The sequence below is a fragment of the Ustilago hordei genome (assembly GCF_900519145.1).
Source record: "Ustilago hordei strain Uho2 genome assembly, contig: UHO2_contig_05, whole genome shotgun sequence".
Classification (NCBI taxonomy): Eukaryota; Fungi; Basidiomycota; class Ustilaginomycetes; order Ustilaginales; family Ustilaginaceae; genus Ustilago; species Ustilago hordei.
The window spans coordinates 1,184,554-1,199,616 of record NW_024545279.1 but is presented as its reverse complement, the minus strand read 5'-3'; the positions used below and the strand labels follow the sequence as shown (position 1 = coordinate 1,199,616).

Here is a 15,063-nt window from a genome sequence, read left to right as displayed (position 1 = left end):
GTGCATGCTGTATGTTTCTGTCTTCTAGCAGCAGTGACATCATACTCAGACTCTCCCTGATCACCAGTTATCAGGACCAAACATCTTTAAACTTCAACATTCCATTCTTGTTTTTTTGTTGTTGTTGTTTAGCCTGGACAAAGAGAGGCAAAATATTACTATGAAGAGGAGGGAGGAAATCAGAGAGAGAAAAGCGGTTTGCCACCGAAAAGCTGCACAATCACAGTAGAGTCCCTTCCGTAAGTTTGGGGACAGGGTCAAGTAGATAATCATTCAACTCATGTGGTAGCATACCTTCCATCCGCTTGGATGACTGATGTCTCATAAGTGTCAGGCTGTATGAAACACACAGTGAGCAAGTCTGAAACAAGAGCTTTCGATTGCAGTGAGCCTCAGAGCCGACTAATACTTGAGCGGACCTCCATGCTTAGTAAGCATCTGCTCTACCCGCTGCTCCATTGACTCGATCACAGGGTTGATGTGTTCGAGCGTGATCTGTGTGTTCGACACTTCCTCTGCAGCTCTCGCAAGCTTATCCCGGGGTTTCGGTTACGGTTCCTTCGAAACAAAAGCACGATCCGACCGTCCGCGCACCTGGACAGCTACCTCGGACCGTTACCTTCAGCGTGAGGTACTCAAAAACCCGTTTCTATCGTGGCGACAGCTGTCAGCGTTCCAACATCGCAGCTCCGGAAAGTGGCATATAGGGCTGGTATTAACAGCCGTATTGCGCTTCGAAAGCCGTCTCTGACATCCAAAAACTGGCAGAAAAGTCTCAACTGGGCCAAGGCTAACAGCTCCACTGATTGGAAGTGTGTGCTTTTCATGGACGAGGCAGCTGTTAAGGTTGGCTACTGTCCCGGGCGCACATGGGTTAGCCGCCGGAAAAGCACATGAGGAGACATCAACAACATGGCTCTGACATTCCGTTCCAGTCGTTTCAGCATCCATGTATGGGCCGGCATTGCATACAACCTTAAAACCTCGTTGTTTGTCCTCCCATTGGCTCCAAGGAAGAAGCGACTGGGGTCGGATAATCAATGGGATCCCGCCGAAGCTCACAGCTGTCAGGTATCACGATTGGAACATCGACGGCCCGCTCTGTGATGCTATGGCTGCTAGCGCATACCCTGACGGCCTGTCAGTTGTCGAGGACGGCAGCAGCTGTCGTCAGGCCGGTATCTGCAAGCAGTGGCAATCTAAATACAACATACAGACGCAGGAGGACCCGCCGGCTTCGCCGGTTCTCAATCCTATTGAGAACATACGGTATGTATTCATCTTGTGAGATTCGTTTGTTCGCTTGTTCGCTCCTTTCGGTCAAGTTCTGCCGTACACGCACGCACACACACACGCCGAGGCACAACTAGGAACACACGGACCGAAACCGTCTCGCTGCGTGGACCGACGACGCCGAGTTCTGAAAACCTTCTTCCCTCTCTTTCTCTCGTTCGATGGACATCTCCGATCAACAGCTTTGTGATTCCTTTGAGCAGTGGCTCGGACGAGCTTAGTACAGGAGACCCTTCGCACGCACAGCAGGAAAAAGCTTGCTGGATGTGGCATGGTAAACTACCGTGGAATGATTGATTGAGCTAGCGAAAGGTCTGGTAGACCGTATTTGAACCTTTAAATGCGTCGAGTTCTGGCCGAGAAAGGGCTTGGCGGCTGCAGCGGAGAAGTGCTCAACCGGTGATATCAGACAGCGAACAGAGAGTGTCAGAGCTGGGGTTATGCAGTGAAATTCCCATGTTGACCAAGATACAAATACAGATGAATGGATTGTAGAAAATGGCACTCTGTTAGAGAGCCTCAACCTCCATCAACTCTCCCAAGCTAGCCGCACCATTCTCCTTCCTCTCGTTCTTGTGCTCCCCAGCCTTCCCAATCCCATTCCAAACATACATCAACGAGTACAGGTTCTCATCGCTGATCCTCTTCACATTCGCCCTTAACTCGTTCAATGCAATCTGCACCGCCCTCAACACGGGTGCATATTCGGTTGCAGCCTTCGCTTTGATCTCTGCACCGCGCACCGAAAAAATGGCTGCAATCCAACGCAAGTGGAACTCGACATGAGGACTTCCACTGCTAGGTTGCAAACGGTCTGCGACCAGACGCAGGACCGTTGGTAAATGAACCAGAGGAAGCTGCTGAGAAACGAGCATGATGTCGGCTGCTGAGACACGTTCGTATACTTCAGCCATGAGTGGCTTTTCGCCAAGACGGCATGCCCCGACTACAGCGAGGAGATGCTCGCCACGTTCGGAAGCTTCGCGGACGGCTCGCGGTGTGAGGTCCATGTCCAGGTCGAGTGGGTCGAAAGCTGCTTGTTCGTCAAGGCTGTAGATGAGAAGACCCGAGGTGGAGGCCGCTGCCCAAGATCGACCAGTGGGCGCGAAACGAACGCACTTGGCACGAGAGATCGCTCGAGTGGTGCGCTTGGTTGCATCACCACGCTGAGCTCCGGGCAACGACTGATCGACCCTTTCTGTAGGGAGCAAGTCCGCTTCGTCTTCGCGGTCATCGATGAGATCGACCGCGCCAGCTGCTGTGACTCTTCGACTGTCAAGCTTGTCCTGTGTCCCGTCCAGTGCCAGATTCTTGGTGAGCTCCCAACGTTTGAGCAACACACGCTCCTTGACGTCATACAGACAGACATAGTTGGCATTACCTCCAGCCAAGATGCATGCACCATCAGCACTGTAAGTGACAGTTGTAAAGCAAGCTCCACTGGCATTATTGCGACGTGCAATCTTGTCGTTGACCTTACGTCCACCAGCAATGTCACGACGACACTCTACGACACCAAGCTGCTTGCCCTCGTGAGGGTCGAAGAAAGCAAGGTAGCCGTCGAGGGTCGATGCGCAGATCTCTCGACCATCAGGGCGGAATGCAACTGCCAAACCATCGGCATTTAGCGTGAACGTCTCGACGCTCTGTGTGGTCCTGAAGACTTCCCATGTACGAACCGTCTTGTCCCAACTGACACTTGCCACAACACCACTGCCGTCTGGACTGAATGAAAGCCCAGAGACAGGTCCTTCATGGCCGGATAGGATGTCGAGCAGCTTGCCCGTCTGAACACTCCACATGTAGATCTCGAAAGTGTCAGCACTGCCCGCGCAGACCACTTCACCAGAGGGGTCCACCGCAAGACTGATGAACTGAACAGGCTCTGGACTGGTCAATGTTCGGAAGTTGCGGTAGCGCACCAAGTCGTATGCTCGCACTGTGCCGTCCAAACTTGCACTGAAGAGCACTTGGCCTTGCTTGGCAAACTCGATGCACGAGACCGAAGCCGAATGTTCCGAAAATGTCGCAGTGCAGAAGCCACTGGCAGTGTTCCACAGCTTGATCTTGCCGTCGTCACCACCAGTCGCAGCGACCGCACCGTCGGAAGCAAAGCCGACAGTGTTCATGTCGTAGTAGTGACCCTGCTGCTTGAGGATGTACGATTCACTGGCCCACTCCCAGACGAGCAGCTGGCCCAATCGATGAGCGCCGAACGCAAGCCATTCGCCACTAGCGTTGATTGCGACGCTGGTGATCTTCTCTTGGCTGATGCTGAGTGAATGGATAGGGTTAAAGTCGGGCATCTCCCACAGGCCAAAAATGCCGTTGGAGAAGCCGACGACCAAAAGCGAGCCTTGCTGGTGGAAGCTGGCACAGACAGTCTTGGCCCCCGTCTGCATGAAGTAGTGTTTGCTGGCGATGCCCCATCGAGTGAGACCGACGGCGTTGTCGGCCTGCTTTGACGGGCTGCCACCCTTGACGCCTTCGGATGCTTGGAACATGTCCTCGTCGTCTTCGCGCATGTAGCCCTCCACGTTCTCGTCATCGCTCTGCTTGCCCTGCCATGCGAAGCAGGCGCCATCGCGAGAAACAGTGTAGATGGTCGTTTCGTCCTTGGAGAGGTAGGCGCCAACCACTGCATCGCGGTGACCAGTGAATGTCTTCGGTCGGAAGCCTTCGACCGGATCGAGCGAGTAGAGACGAGCAGTCATGTCCTTAGAGGTAGTGATGAAGAACCTGTTGCGTCAGCAAACGGTCACAGGAGGGAATGTGAAAGCTGTATCAGTGAATTCTCTCTGTGGAGATGCGTTCTGAGGCAGATCAACAAATCACAATGACAGTGATGACAATGAGCAATGCAACACTTCTAAGCCGCGCCGTGGATCCTCAGACATGTGCGAAGTTCTCCGCTATTGATCAGCGGACTCATTAAATCAGTTTAGTTTTTTTGTAAGCATCTTCGGAAACTACCACCGGCGTTGGGCTGTATGTCTAAAGTGTTGCTTTGCTCTCCCATCTTGTCATTCACTATGAAGTGCGTCTGGTCTATTACTAGCTGAAGCTACTTACCTGCTGTTCTTGGTCCATCGAATGCTGAGCACATTGTCGAAGTGACCTGTGTAGGTGCGGTGCAGGACAAAAGGCGCAAACTCGCGTGCAAGATGCGAAGGTGTCCTCCAAACCTTGATCTGGTTGCCGTATGTGACTGCCAAGAACTTGCCATCGTTCGAAAACTGAGCATCGCGAAGAGGCTGCTTGAAGTTCATCTGGGCCAACAAGGACCTTCTGAGTGTGTTGATGAGCAGCGCTCGACCATCTTCGTCGGCTACAAGGACGATAGCCTGGTTGGCGGGTGAAAGAGCGATCCTTGCGATTGGCTTTCTTGTTTCAAAAGGCAATGTCGTGGAAGTGTTGCGGACGAGGTTGAATATGGAGAGGCGGTTGCCTACCGGCGAGTAGATCGAGTCGCCATCTGCCGAGAAGACGACGTTACCGCCTTGGTAGACAGTGCCGCACAGGTTCGAGAACTTGAACGACGATTTCATGATAGTCGAGTGCTCTCGTTACCTGTCAGCGCCGAGGGAAAAGGCGATGGAGGGATGGTAGCGAGCTGCTGCACCTGTGAGAACTGTATCTACGGAGAGGAGGGTTGAAGGTGTTGTAAGGAAGGCTGCTCTTCATTCTTCTGACGCTTAATCGAAGTTTTTGTGCTGAGCTGCGAGGTAGAAAACAGAGCCGAAAAGCAGCCAGAAGCTGAACGAGGAAAAAGAAAAGGTGCAAACGAAATCCGACTTCCGAAGTTTAAATTACCGAGATCTTCCCGATTTCGTGAACGGCGTTGTCGAATGCGGGCCGAAGGTGAAAGCGTGCACGGCTCTTCAGCTTACTGTGTTGCAGGCTGTGTGTGAGGTGGAGGATTGCGCCTGTCTACATCTGGAAGCACAGTCACCCTTCTTCAACAACGACATCGACCTCTCGACACAACAAGCCTTTTACTCGCAGGGGCCAGGCGTTCTCGAGACTCCCAAGCGCATCGAAAGAGCTGCAGACCAGACTTCGAAGACCTTGATAGGGCCGAACCAGCCTACAGCGTCAGACGCTTCACTGCGCATACATGCATCGGACCAAGGAATACGTCTGTTCGTAGAGGAAAGGTGCCGGTGCCACGAAGGACCACATACGTCTGGAGGCCCAAACACTGGTAGATAGACGGCGCTTAGTTGCCAGTAGTCAACGCGAGTCGCCCTCGGAAGAGAACGCAATCATGACGAGTCAGCGCACAGCAAGCCAGCAGGATGCCATAGCAAGCCTGCGCACCATCCTTCAAAGCTCGTCCGGGTCAGCCCCCGACGATGACATGCTAGCAACTCTGCTCGAGGTCGAAGGTTGGGATGCCACTCGTGCAGCACGATTAGTGGAGGAAGATAGCGCGGCGGAGCGCCGGAGGAGTGGAGCGGACGACGAGACCATAGCAAGATCTTTCGCTCAAAATTCTCGCATGCGTGGCTCGATGGATCTGGATCATCCCTCGATGTTTGCAGGATCAGGCTATGGTCGTTCGATAAATGGCGGCACTGGTGCACCCAGCGGCTTGCCTGGCGGAGCAGGGTTGCGTCGCTATCCGAGAGCAAACGACAGCGGGCCGATGAGTGTAGCACAGATGATCTGGACTGCTTTGACGTTCCCTCTTTCGCTGGCATCTGGCTTGTTGCTCTTCTTGGCTCGGGTCTTGCGGATCAGAGCGTTGTTCCCCTCTCTCTTCGGTGTCAGCGGTAGCTCAAGGGGACTTGGACGCGCTGATCCTCGTACATCAGCAGAACACTTCGTGCGGGAACTCGAGAAACAGACTGGCGGCACCACATCACGTTTACATGTAAATGAAACAGAAAGTTCGGATCAGACTCGTGCACCTACACCAAAGAGACTCCCGCCGTTCTTCATCGGAAGCTACGCCGATGCGCTTCGTGCGGCCAAGGAACAGATCAAGATCCTCGCCATCGTCCTTATCAGTCATGAGCATGGCGACGTCGACCGCTTCAAGCAACATACACTCACAGATGGCGACCTGGTCGACCTTCTCTCACGAGACGACTTCGTTGTCTGGGGCGGCGACGTTCGAGAGCGAGAAGCATACCAAGTGGCAACCACACTGCAAGCCAGCACTTACCCCTTCGTCGCTTTCATCGCACTTCAACCTCCACGACCTGCAAGCCGATCCTCTTCTTCCTCATCCTCACCGCGAGCAGCTGTACTGTCAAGACTCGAGGGGTCACCTGCAACAGCAACATCTGCTGGTGTGATCGCATCTCACATCTCAGACGTGCTTCTGCCTAGGACGCGAAACTACCTGGAGAGACTGCGAGCAGAGAAACGCCGACGAGAGTTGGAACGTCAGTTACGCGCCGAGCAAGATCGAGCTTATCAAGAAGCGAGTAAACGTGATGCTGAGCGGATCACTCGTAAGCGTGAAGAGGAAAGGCTCAAGGCTCTGGAAGTACAGCGAGCACGCGAGGAACAGGAACAGAAAGAGGCGCTCCAGCGGAAGCAACAGGCATGGCAGAAGTGGGCACTGCACAACCTTGTACCTGTAGAGCCTGCTTCGGCGTCAGATTCGGTCAGGTTCAGCTTCCGACTGCCAAGTGGAAAGACATTGATCCGTCGCTTTGCAAGCACAGACACGGTGGAAGCGGTGTTTGCGTTTGTTGAGTCCGCGGCGGTTGCAGAGAATGGAAGCTGTGGTGGAACTATAGGGCAGAAGCCAGAAGGATATGAACACACATACAAGTTCAGTTTGGTGATCGGATATCCTAGGAAGCGAATCGAGTTTGATCAGGAAGGGTCAGCGAGACTGCAGGATGTGGACGGACTGTCGCAAGGAACAAGTCTGATCGTTGAAGGGCTAGTGTTGGGTGATCTACCTGTTACTACTGATGATGAGGATGAAGGAGACGAGGAGTAGACGTCAATCCGATCATAGCTCATTCTTGGACGCTCTGTAGACCAAAACGTTCGCCACATCTTGATCAATCAATACGCCTGCGAGCTTGGAAAGATTTCGTTTGACTATTGATCCTTCAAACTTTGTCTCGCATCACCGATGACCTACGTAGCATCAAGCTCACGATGATGAACACCGAACGCACAATGAGAATACAGGGGTATGAGCTTGTCTGAGATGCATGCAATCACGAGCCTCGAAAGAAGTCACCGACCGTGCTTCCAGGTTTTCGGTCGCCTTTGATCAGGTGAACCTTCTGGGCTATCACGTGACTGGCGCATAACGGGGTCAGACCGTTGAAAGGAGTCAGCAATACAAGTCTCTCTCGAGATTTGAAGTCGTGCACGTGACGTTGACTACAAGCTCGTGCATAATTTCTATTCATAACCCAGTGATGGGCCTGTCCCCGTTATGGGCCAGTCACGTTACTTGCGCCGCCTTCGACGATCGCATATTAGTGTGTCAACATCGTGAGCAATCATGGCTGCGGCCACTACAGTTTGCAATACCACCGGTTCCGCGAACTTGCAAAGGTCTAACAGCTTCCGTGGATGACCTGCTCCAGACGTCGAGTGCGTCAAGCAGAGACGAGGGCACAAGGGCACATAGCTCGGTAGCGGGTTCGGTGATTGGGTCGCCGTGAAGAAGTCCCCAGGATGATGCAGCTTAAGCAGAATTCGATCGTGACACGCATGTTGAAAGCGCTTCGGCTCTTTTCGTTTACGGGTAGAATGCCTTCCGAAAGTATTCCCCTTTCGCAGCTATCATTGGGTAAGAAGAATTTTTCAACTCTTCGTTGCCAAGACTACTTCTTTCGCCCGCCCAACACAGGATCGAGAAGAAGCTTCGAGACAGAAGAAAGGCGCGCGCTAACTTGTTGCATTGGGTCGAGTTCAAGGCGACCGGTCAACTAAAAGCATGCACATGTGGTCAACTTCTGGAAAGGAGAAGTCGAGCGAGGAGACTAGAGACAGGATGGGTTGAAGGTGCTTACTTGATCAGAAAGCGTTTGCATTTGTCGTTGAGCTCCGCTCCAGATGGCAACCACATGTGAACACTTGAGTGGTTTGGTTGAGGCTGATCTATCGCTTGTCTCCTGACGCAAAAACCTCGGCCTGGAACCTTGGTTGGTGCATGTGATCAACGACGTACATGGAGACGCCACGCACATCATACGAATCGATATGATGGCAGTGTCCATCCTTTTCGGCTTGCTTTGGATCACCTTCATACTTTGGGAGTTGCCGCAGTGATCATTCTCACATGTCAAAAAAATGGGGGCACGGCCCGGTTTCTGCCGCTTAGACGAATTGTAAGCGACTCGGTGGCGGGTAGTGTGGCGCAAACAGGACCCTTGGGTCCAATGGAAAATCTTCATCACTCTCATCTGGTACAATTTTTTTCATTTTCACCGATAGAAGAAACTGAAAATAAAATAAAAATAAAAATTCGAAAAGAATAGAAAAAAGAAAAAAAAGAAAAAAAAAAAAAAAAAAAAAAAAAAAAAGAAAAAAGAGGGGAAAAAAATAATAGATGGAAAGATGCTGCCGTGGTGATACCGTGACAGCTTGGACGACCTTCTGATCAACAACGGAACGCACAGTTGCGACGGTAGGACCATGTTGTAAGGAGGACGATGACGTCGTGGACATTGGATACGTCTGAAGCCGGTCGGGAAGGATTGCAGACTTGAGTAGGAGATGACTGCTACCGAATTATCAAATTGATCAGGCAGCAGGCAAGATCCTCATAGTCCCACAACGTTTAAGAGTTCCTATTGTTGCAAGGCTTGGGCTGAAGGAGGAAATCCGATCAGAGAGTATGGCTGGTGACTGCCAATGGGACCCATAGTATCGCAGAAAATGTTGGCACAGCTCAAAGGCTGATTGATGGAAAGAAGAAGCTCAGTGTGGGGGACGGTCCTTGGACCTCGTCACGACAACAGGCTCCATCGGGCCGAAGATGGGCTGTACTCACCGGCGACCTGCGATTGGCAAAGGAAGCGCTGAAGCTATTATGTAGCATGGATAGGCACTGAACCGACTCAAACAACAGGGCACAGCTTAGGGCAGTCCTGTTGGCTTGCTCGACCTTGATAACTTTTGCAGGGCATGAAGCTTTGTCCGGCAGAGGCGGTGTTGCACGGACTTGTCGCCTTGCTTCTTGCACGCTGCACCAGATGTTGACCGAATTTGCGTCTGATCGTGGCCAGAAGCGGCTCCAAGCCATCTAGCGCGGTGCTTTTCGCTGAGAAGTGGATGCATGACAAGTTGAGCATGTCGCTTCACTCATCGCAGGGATGGTCTTGGGTAACATGCTGAAAGTACCAACTTGACGTCACAGCTGTCGTTCTTGTGGTACAGGACAGCAGCACGCTCATTCAGAGGCGTCTGCAAGGCATCGTGTTGTGCATTTGTAGGTTGTTATCGTGCGGACAGAAAACATGGTTCATGGTAGAATGGCACCTGACGCCGCGGGTCGATGCGAGCCAAGCTTAGTGCTAGGCCAAACAACGGAGGCTCTGTGCACAGGCACAAGCGGGTGCACTGTTTCGGCACCTCTCTCTGGCAAAATTGTACTTGCATCTTCTTGCCTGCCTCGTTGCCCTGGCCAAGCGTTTGAGAAAGAGGCGCGTGAACAGGCTCGCTCTGAATAATAAATTCTGTACCGCACCGCATCGGCGTCGGAGACCCTTGAAAGATGTTCTTGTTTTGGCTCAAACAATAGAGAGGACCCTGAGACCCTGACCGGCGTCAATTGAGGCTCCCTCTCTCTTCTTATTCTGGTTGCCACCAATTGACACAGTTGTGTATTAAAGACAAGCTCTCGGCACGACCCAGGAGCAAGCAAAGTATTTTATCTTTGAATCCGTATCACTGTGTCTTCGGATAATGAGAGCGATAGACTTTGGTTCGTCGAGTCGACCATTGTTGATGCTTACAATCTCATGTACGACATCAGGACGAAGTCGAGCAACATGTGAAGGTAGTGTATCAAATGCATTGTAAGAATCGTTGGCTCCATTGTCTGCGTTGATGCAAGCACTTTTTTCGGCGTTTGACCTTGCTTGAGGAACCGCAGAGTCACGTTTGGAAGAGCCCATTTCGAGGACTAGAGGACTGTGTATGAGGGTGAGTCCAAGTTAGTGCAAGTACGTGGTCTGCTGTGTTCTGCTCTGCTCAATCGTGCAGCAGCTGTCCACGACGCGAGGAGAGGACAAAGCCAAGAAGGCACTTGAGCAGAGCTTACGAGGCGATAGAAAATCGACAAGAAAAAAGCATGGAAATTGCGAAAAGGTTGGTTTGCTTTCCTTTTCTTCTTCCCTTATCCAAACGGAATCCTGAGGTGAAGTGCGCAAAGCGAGAGAGTCGGCGTAAAAACGACACCAGAACACCAGAACACCAGCAAGAGCAAGAGCACGAGCTCAAGCTCGCCGCTTTTGCCCTCTACAGTAGTTGCCTCTCGCTTGTGCTTGTGCTTGTGCTTGTGCTTGTACTTGTGCTGAGACAGTGCGAGGCTCCGGCAAGTGAAAGCAAAGCCAAACGTTTAGTGAAGTTTAACCTAGCTCATACACCGAGCTCTCGTTCGTCCGCCTGAGGGTGGCATTGGGCAGCAACCTTCAGTTCCTAAAACCCCGCTTTCCTTTTTCTTGTGTGTTTTTTTTTTTTTTTTTTTTTTTTTTTCTTTTCTTTTCTTTTTTGTGTTTATTTTTATCTTTTAGGTCCGCTAGCCCGTACACTGTATCTGGCCCACTCTGAAACCCGTGTGTGCTTCCTTTGTATTCAACTGTTTCGCCTCGCTTTGAGACCGTCGCCTTGCCCTTCTCTTTGCCGTTATCGTCTTTGCCTCCATCCAGATCGACCAAGCAGCAGCTTCCCATCTGCAGTTGTCGTCATAATCCTTCTCGGCCTAACCTTTGAAACCATCGACGACCACGACCACGACCATCACCTCTCAACTACCATTATCTCCGTCGCCCTTCCATCCTACACAGACTCTTCTCCGCGACCACTCTCCGTCAACAGAAGGGCAGCCACGCCCATCGATCCATTCGTTGGCAATCATCGATCCAGGATCTCTCGCTCTCAAACACAAACTCTCTCCCTAGGTCGACCATCGCCTCTCCGCAGACCGAACCGGTAATCCACCGCCCATCCTTGTTCGGCATCCAGCTTCTCGACTGTGCCGAATCTATCTAGACGGTGCTGTTACATGGATCCTATATCCAAATCCTCTTCCTACGACCTCTGACAGCGACTGCATCGGAAGTTTCCAAGCCTCGCCTTTCATCATACGTCCAGCACTTTCTCTCAGACTGCACTCTCTTCATCTCGACAGCCCTTCCATCGCCCGCCTGTAGCCCAATTCAGCATTGCAGACGTCATCAAGGGATATTCTGACATCGACGTAAGAAAGCAAGCTACATCAAATCATCTCCCGACCACTACCTCAGCAATCGACATACATGCTGTCTCCAATCTGCACTTGATCTTCGTCACCACCAACAACTCCAACCCGTGACTTGACAACACTCGACTGAAATTCAGGTGTTGATTCCGTCTCACCCCTTCCTACGGTCAGATACATTCCTCTTGGAGAATCTCACCCCGGAGCAACCGCGCCGAGCGCTCATTGCTCATCCGCAGCCATGCAGAGTCAAAATTGGAACCGCCCTACGGCCGAACAGCAGCAAGAGCAGCAGCAGAACTTCAACCCACCTTTCTTCAACACCGACGGGCAATTGAGCCAAGAGGCGATGCAAAGCATGTTCCAGGGCACCGCCTCAAATGAGATGGCTAACCAAGCCTTTGCCAGCTTTGATCCGAACAATTCCAACCAAAACTTTTCCCACCCGTCCCAGATGATGATGTCACAACACTCTGGCATGGGAGATCCATCACAGCGCTTCATTCCCAACATGAGTCAAAATGGCATCGACCCCGCCGCATCCGCAGCCGCCTACGACCATCTCGGCTTCAACGGGTCCGCCTCTGCACCAGGGTCGAGGCGTCAATCGCAAAAGATCAACGATCCTTCGCAACTGGGTCAGCAGAACGACGGCAATTGGATGCCAGACTACATGCAGCAAAATGGCGTTGATCCCAATGTAGGCATGTCGATGCGCGATCCCAATAACGCTGACTACCGTGCCAACATGAATGGATACGAGCCAGATGGGCCCGGTTCCAATAGCAGTGAGGACTCGGGTCAGGGCAAGCGCAGACGCATGACTTTTGCCGGTGCACCCATCAACCCAGCCCAGATGCAATCTGGACAAAAGCCCATCTTGATGCATCACGACAGCAGCAGCGGCATCAGCGATCTTAACAGCATGGGGTCCACTCTCATGCAAGGTTTTGGACCAGATGGACAGCCGTTGACTCGACCGCCCTTCCGCCATCGCAGATCTTGCAGCGGCTCCGAGTTGGCGGCTCCGCCCGGATTAGGACAGCGTTCCATCAGCAGCATCAAGCTCGGCACCGGTGGTGTACAGGGTGCCTACGGAGGCGGTCTTGGCTATCCGCGACCACCATCCATCTACCCAGCAGGTCAACAACACAGCCACTCGTTCGCCGGTTCCCAGGCTCTATCGGCGCTCGGAGGACACGCTGCAAGCCATCCTCCTGGTCTCGGCAGTCAGATCCTCCGCGGCGTCGATGTCAGTGCGAGCGGTTCTTCGGCGGCGACTGATTTCACCAAGCGCAAGGGCTGGACAGGACGTGTCGTGGAAGAGTTGCTCGATTTCGTCCATGTGTTGGATCCTGAAGGCACCGTCCTCTTTGCCAGCCCAAGTGTGCAAGGATTGACAGGGTGGACGAGCGAAGAGCTGAAAGGACGCAAGCTTACAGAGTTCATCCACCCTCAGGATGTCGCCTCGTTCGAACGCGAGATTGACCGGATGCGTAGCAGCAAGGGCGAGCTCTTGACCTACTACCGCTTCAAGACCAAGCCCAAATCGATGCGTTCCTCCAACAAGAAGGGCGAAAAGTCTTCCTCGAACGACAACGACTCGTCCGCAGGGGACACTGCCGAGGAGAAGGAACGAAGCAACGAGCGTCGCAGTGAGATGGAGCATGGCGATGCTTTCACGCGCGATGGCGACTACATTGTGTTTGAGGCGACAGGCCACCCTTACTTCCCGCCAGAGCCAGCACCTGCGACAGGCACCAATGGGGCGGGCGATGCAGCATCTAAGGAAAAAAACGGCGAGCAAGCAGACGACGACGACAATGCTGCTTCCAACGGAGCGGACGGCGAGCCGAAAAAGCGCAAGGTCAAGGCTGAGAACATGGCGCCTAACCTTTCAACCTCGTCGAAAGCTGCGCATCCGCTCAGCCAGGAACAACCGCTGCAAACAGCGACAAGTGACGCCACCACTTCTTCACGCTCGCAGCTGCAGTGCTTCTTCTGCTCGGCAAGACCGTACCCGAGCAAAAACACGAGCATGCTTGACTCTTTCCTCGAACTCAAGCTTGAGAATGAGAAATTGCGTCTGCTCATCGCCGATATGGACTTGACTGGCCCAGATCACGACCAAGGTCGCTCCTTCGCCGCTGCCTACCATCCGGATTTGCTCAAGCAAGAGCTCGAGAACGACGCTATGGCTGGAGGCTGGGTGAATCCGGTCAACCCGATGTTTGGCGCTGCTGCTATCCGGCCCGACGGGCGCATTCTGCAAGGACAGCAGGCTGGTCAACAGCCAGGTCATGCTTCGCGGCAAAACTCGATCGGGTCGCATCCGACAAGTCCGCTCATGCGCACCAACAACGCCCGGGACGACGTGTTGGCCGGTCTCGGCGTCTCTACAGGCGACGAGTCGGACGAGGAAGCCTCAGCAAGCCAGAACAACACCAGCGGGGCAGGTGCGGATGGAGCAGCGAATCCGGCGGATGACGCACGACGCAAGAAGAAGCCCAAGCAGGACGATGGCGATCACGTCTGCACGGATTGTGGACGTGTCGACTCGCCCGAATGGCGTAAAGGTCCCTTGGGACCAAAGACGCTCTGCAACGCTTGTGGTCTGCGATGGGCCAAGAAGATCAAACGCAAGGGCGGTGATCCCAACTTGGCAGCTGGTTCGATGATGGTTCAAGGTGGTGGCATGACACCTGCAAGCGGTGTCGGTATGAACGTGGGTATGGGTGCGCACATGATGCCACCCGGTCACTCTATGCCTCACGGTCACCCTCATCCTTTCAACAGAGCGGACAGCGGTCAGCTTCAGGGTATCCAGATGGTGCCGCCTGGGATGAACATGCAGGGCATGATGGCAGGCTCGCCGAGCGGCTTTGCGAATCGAGGCTCGCTTGACGGCAATCCGCACCAGCATCAAGGCAGCGGCATGAACAGCATGGGCGGAGGCAACATGTGAACATGTCACAAGTAGTTCCTCCAGACGTCCTGCCCATCAACCAGTCTCTCCCTCTCCCCTCTCTTTTCTATTTCTCTCTCTCTCTCTCTCTCTCTCTCTCTCTCTTTCTCTCTCTTTTCTCTCTCTCTCTCTCTCTCTTTTCTCTCTCTCTTCTCTCTCTCTCTCTCTCTCTCTCTCTCTGTTTCTCTGTTTCTCTCTCTCTGGTGGTCTCACTCTTCATCACGGCTTATGTATTCTTGTTCTAGGGTCCTTTGATATAATACACGCATCTTGTACTCTCGACGGAATGCAATATTACCTCTTCCATGTATTCGCTCTCCCTTGTACTTTATCCCACCCGATCTTTCGAATCACTGGTGATCAATCTGCCCCTTGTGTGATGCTTTGCGTACGTGTC

At 52.9% G+C, this 15,063-nt stretch overlaps 4 protein-coding genes across 4 annotated transcripts; 3 read left to right on the top strand and 1 right to left on the bottom strand.

The window, feature by feature from the left end:
• Positions 1-912: 912 nt before the first annotated feature.
• On the top strand, positions 913-1,590 carry UHO2_03328 (uncharacterized protein; the record flags this gene model as incomplete). Its single annotated transcript, XM_041558243.1, has 3 exons — positions 913-1,071; positions 1,217-1,269; positions 1,476-1,590. The coding sequence occupies 3 exons, from the start codon at positions 913-915 to the stop codon at positions 1,588-1,590; spliced, it is 327 nt and encodes a 108-aa protein (XP_041414177.1).
• Positions 1,591-1,802: 212 nt separating this feature from the next.
• UHO2_03327 (putative periodic tryptophan protein PWP2) lies at positions 1,803-4,841 on the bottom strand (the record flags this gene model as incomplete). Its single annotated transcript, XM_041558242.1, has 2 exons — positions 1,803-4,032; positions 4,366-4,841. 2 exons carry the CDS (start codon positions 4,839-4,841, stop codon positions 1,803-1,805), a joined length of 2,706 nt encoding a protein of 901 aa, XP_041414176.1.
• A 719-nt stretch (positions 4,842-5,560) lies between these two features.
• Positions 5,561-7,255, top strand: UHO2_03326 (uncharacterized protein; the record flags this gene model as incomplete). Its single annotated transcript, XM_041558241.1, has 1 exon — positions 5,561-7,255. The coding sequence occupies one exon, from the start codon at positions 5,561-5,563 to the stop codon at positions 7,253-7,255; it is 1,695 nt and encodes a 564-aa protein (XP_041414175.1).
• Positions 7,256-11,942: 4,687 nt separating this feature from the next.
• UHO2_03325 (uncharacterized protein) lies at positions 11,943-14,666 on the top strand (the record flags this gene model as incomplete). Its single annotated transcript, XM_041558240.1, has 1 exon — positions 11,943-14,666. The coding sequence occupies one exon, from the start codon at positions 11,943-11,945 to the stop codon at positions 14,664-14,666; it is 2,724 nt and encodes a 907-aa protein (XP_041414174.1).
• Positions 14,667-15,063: the final 397 nt, after the last annotated feature.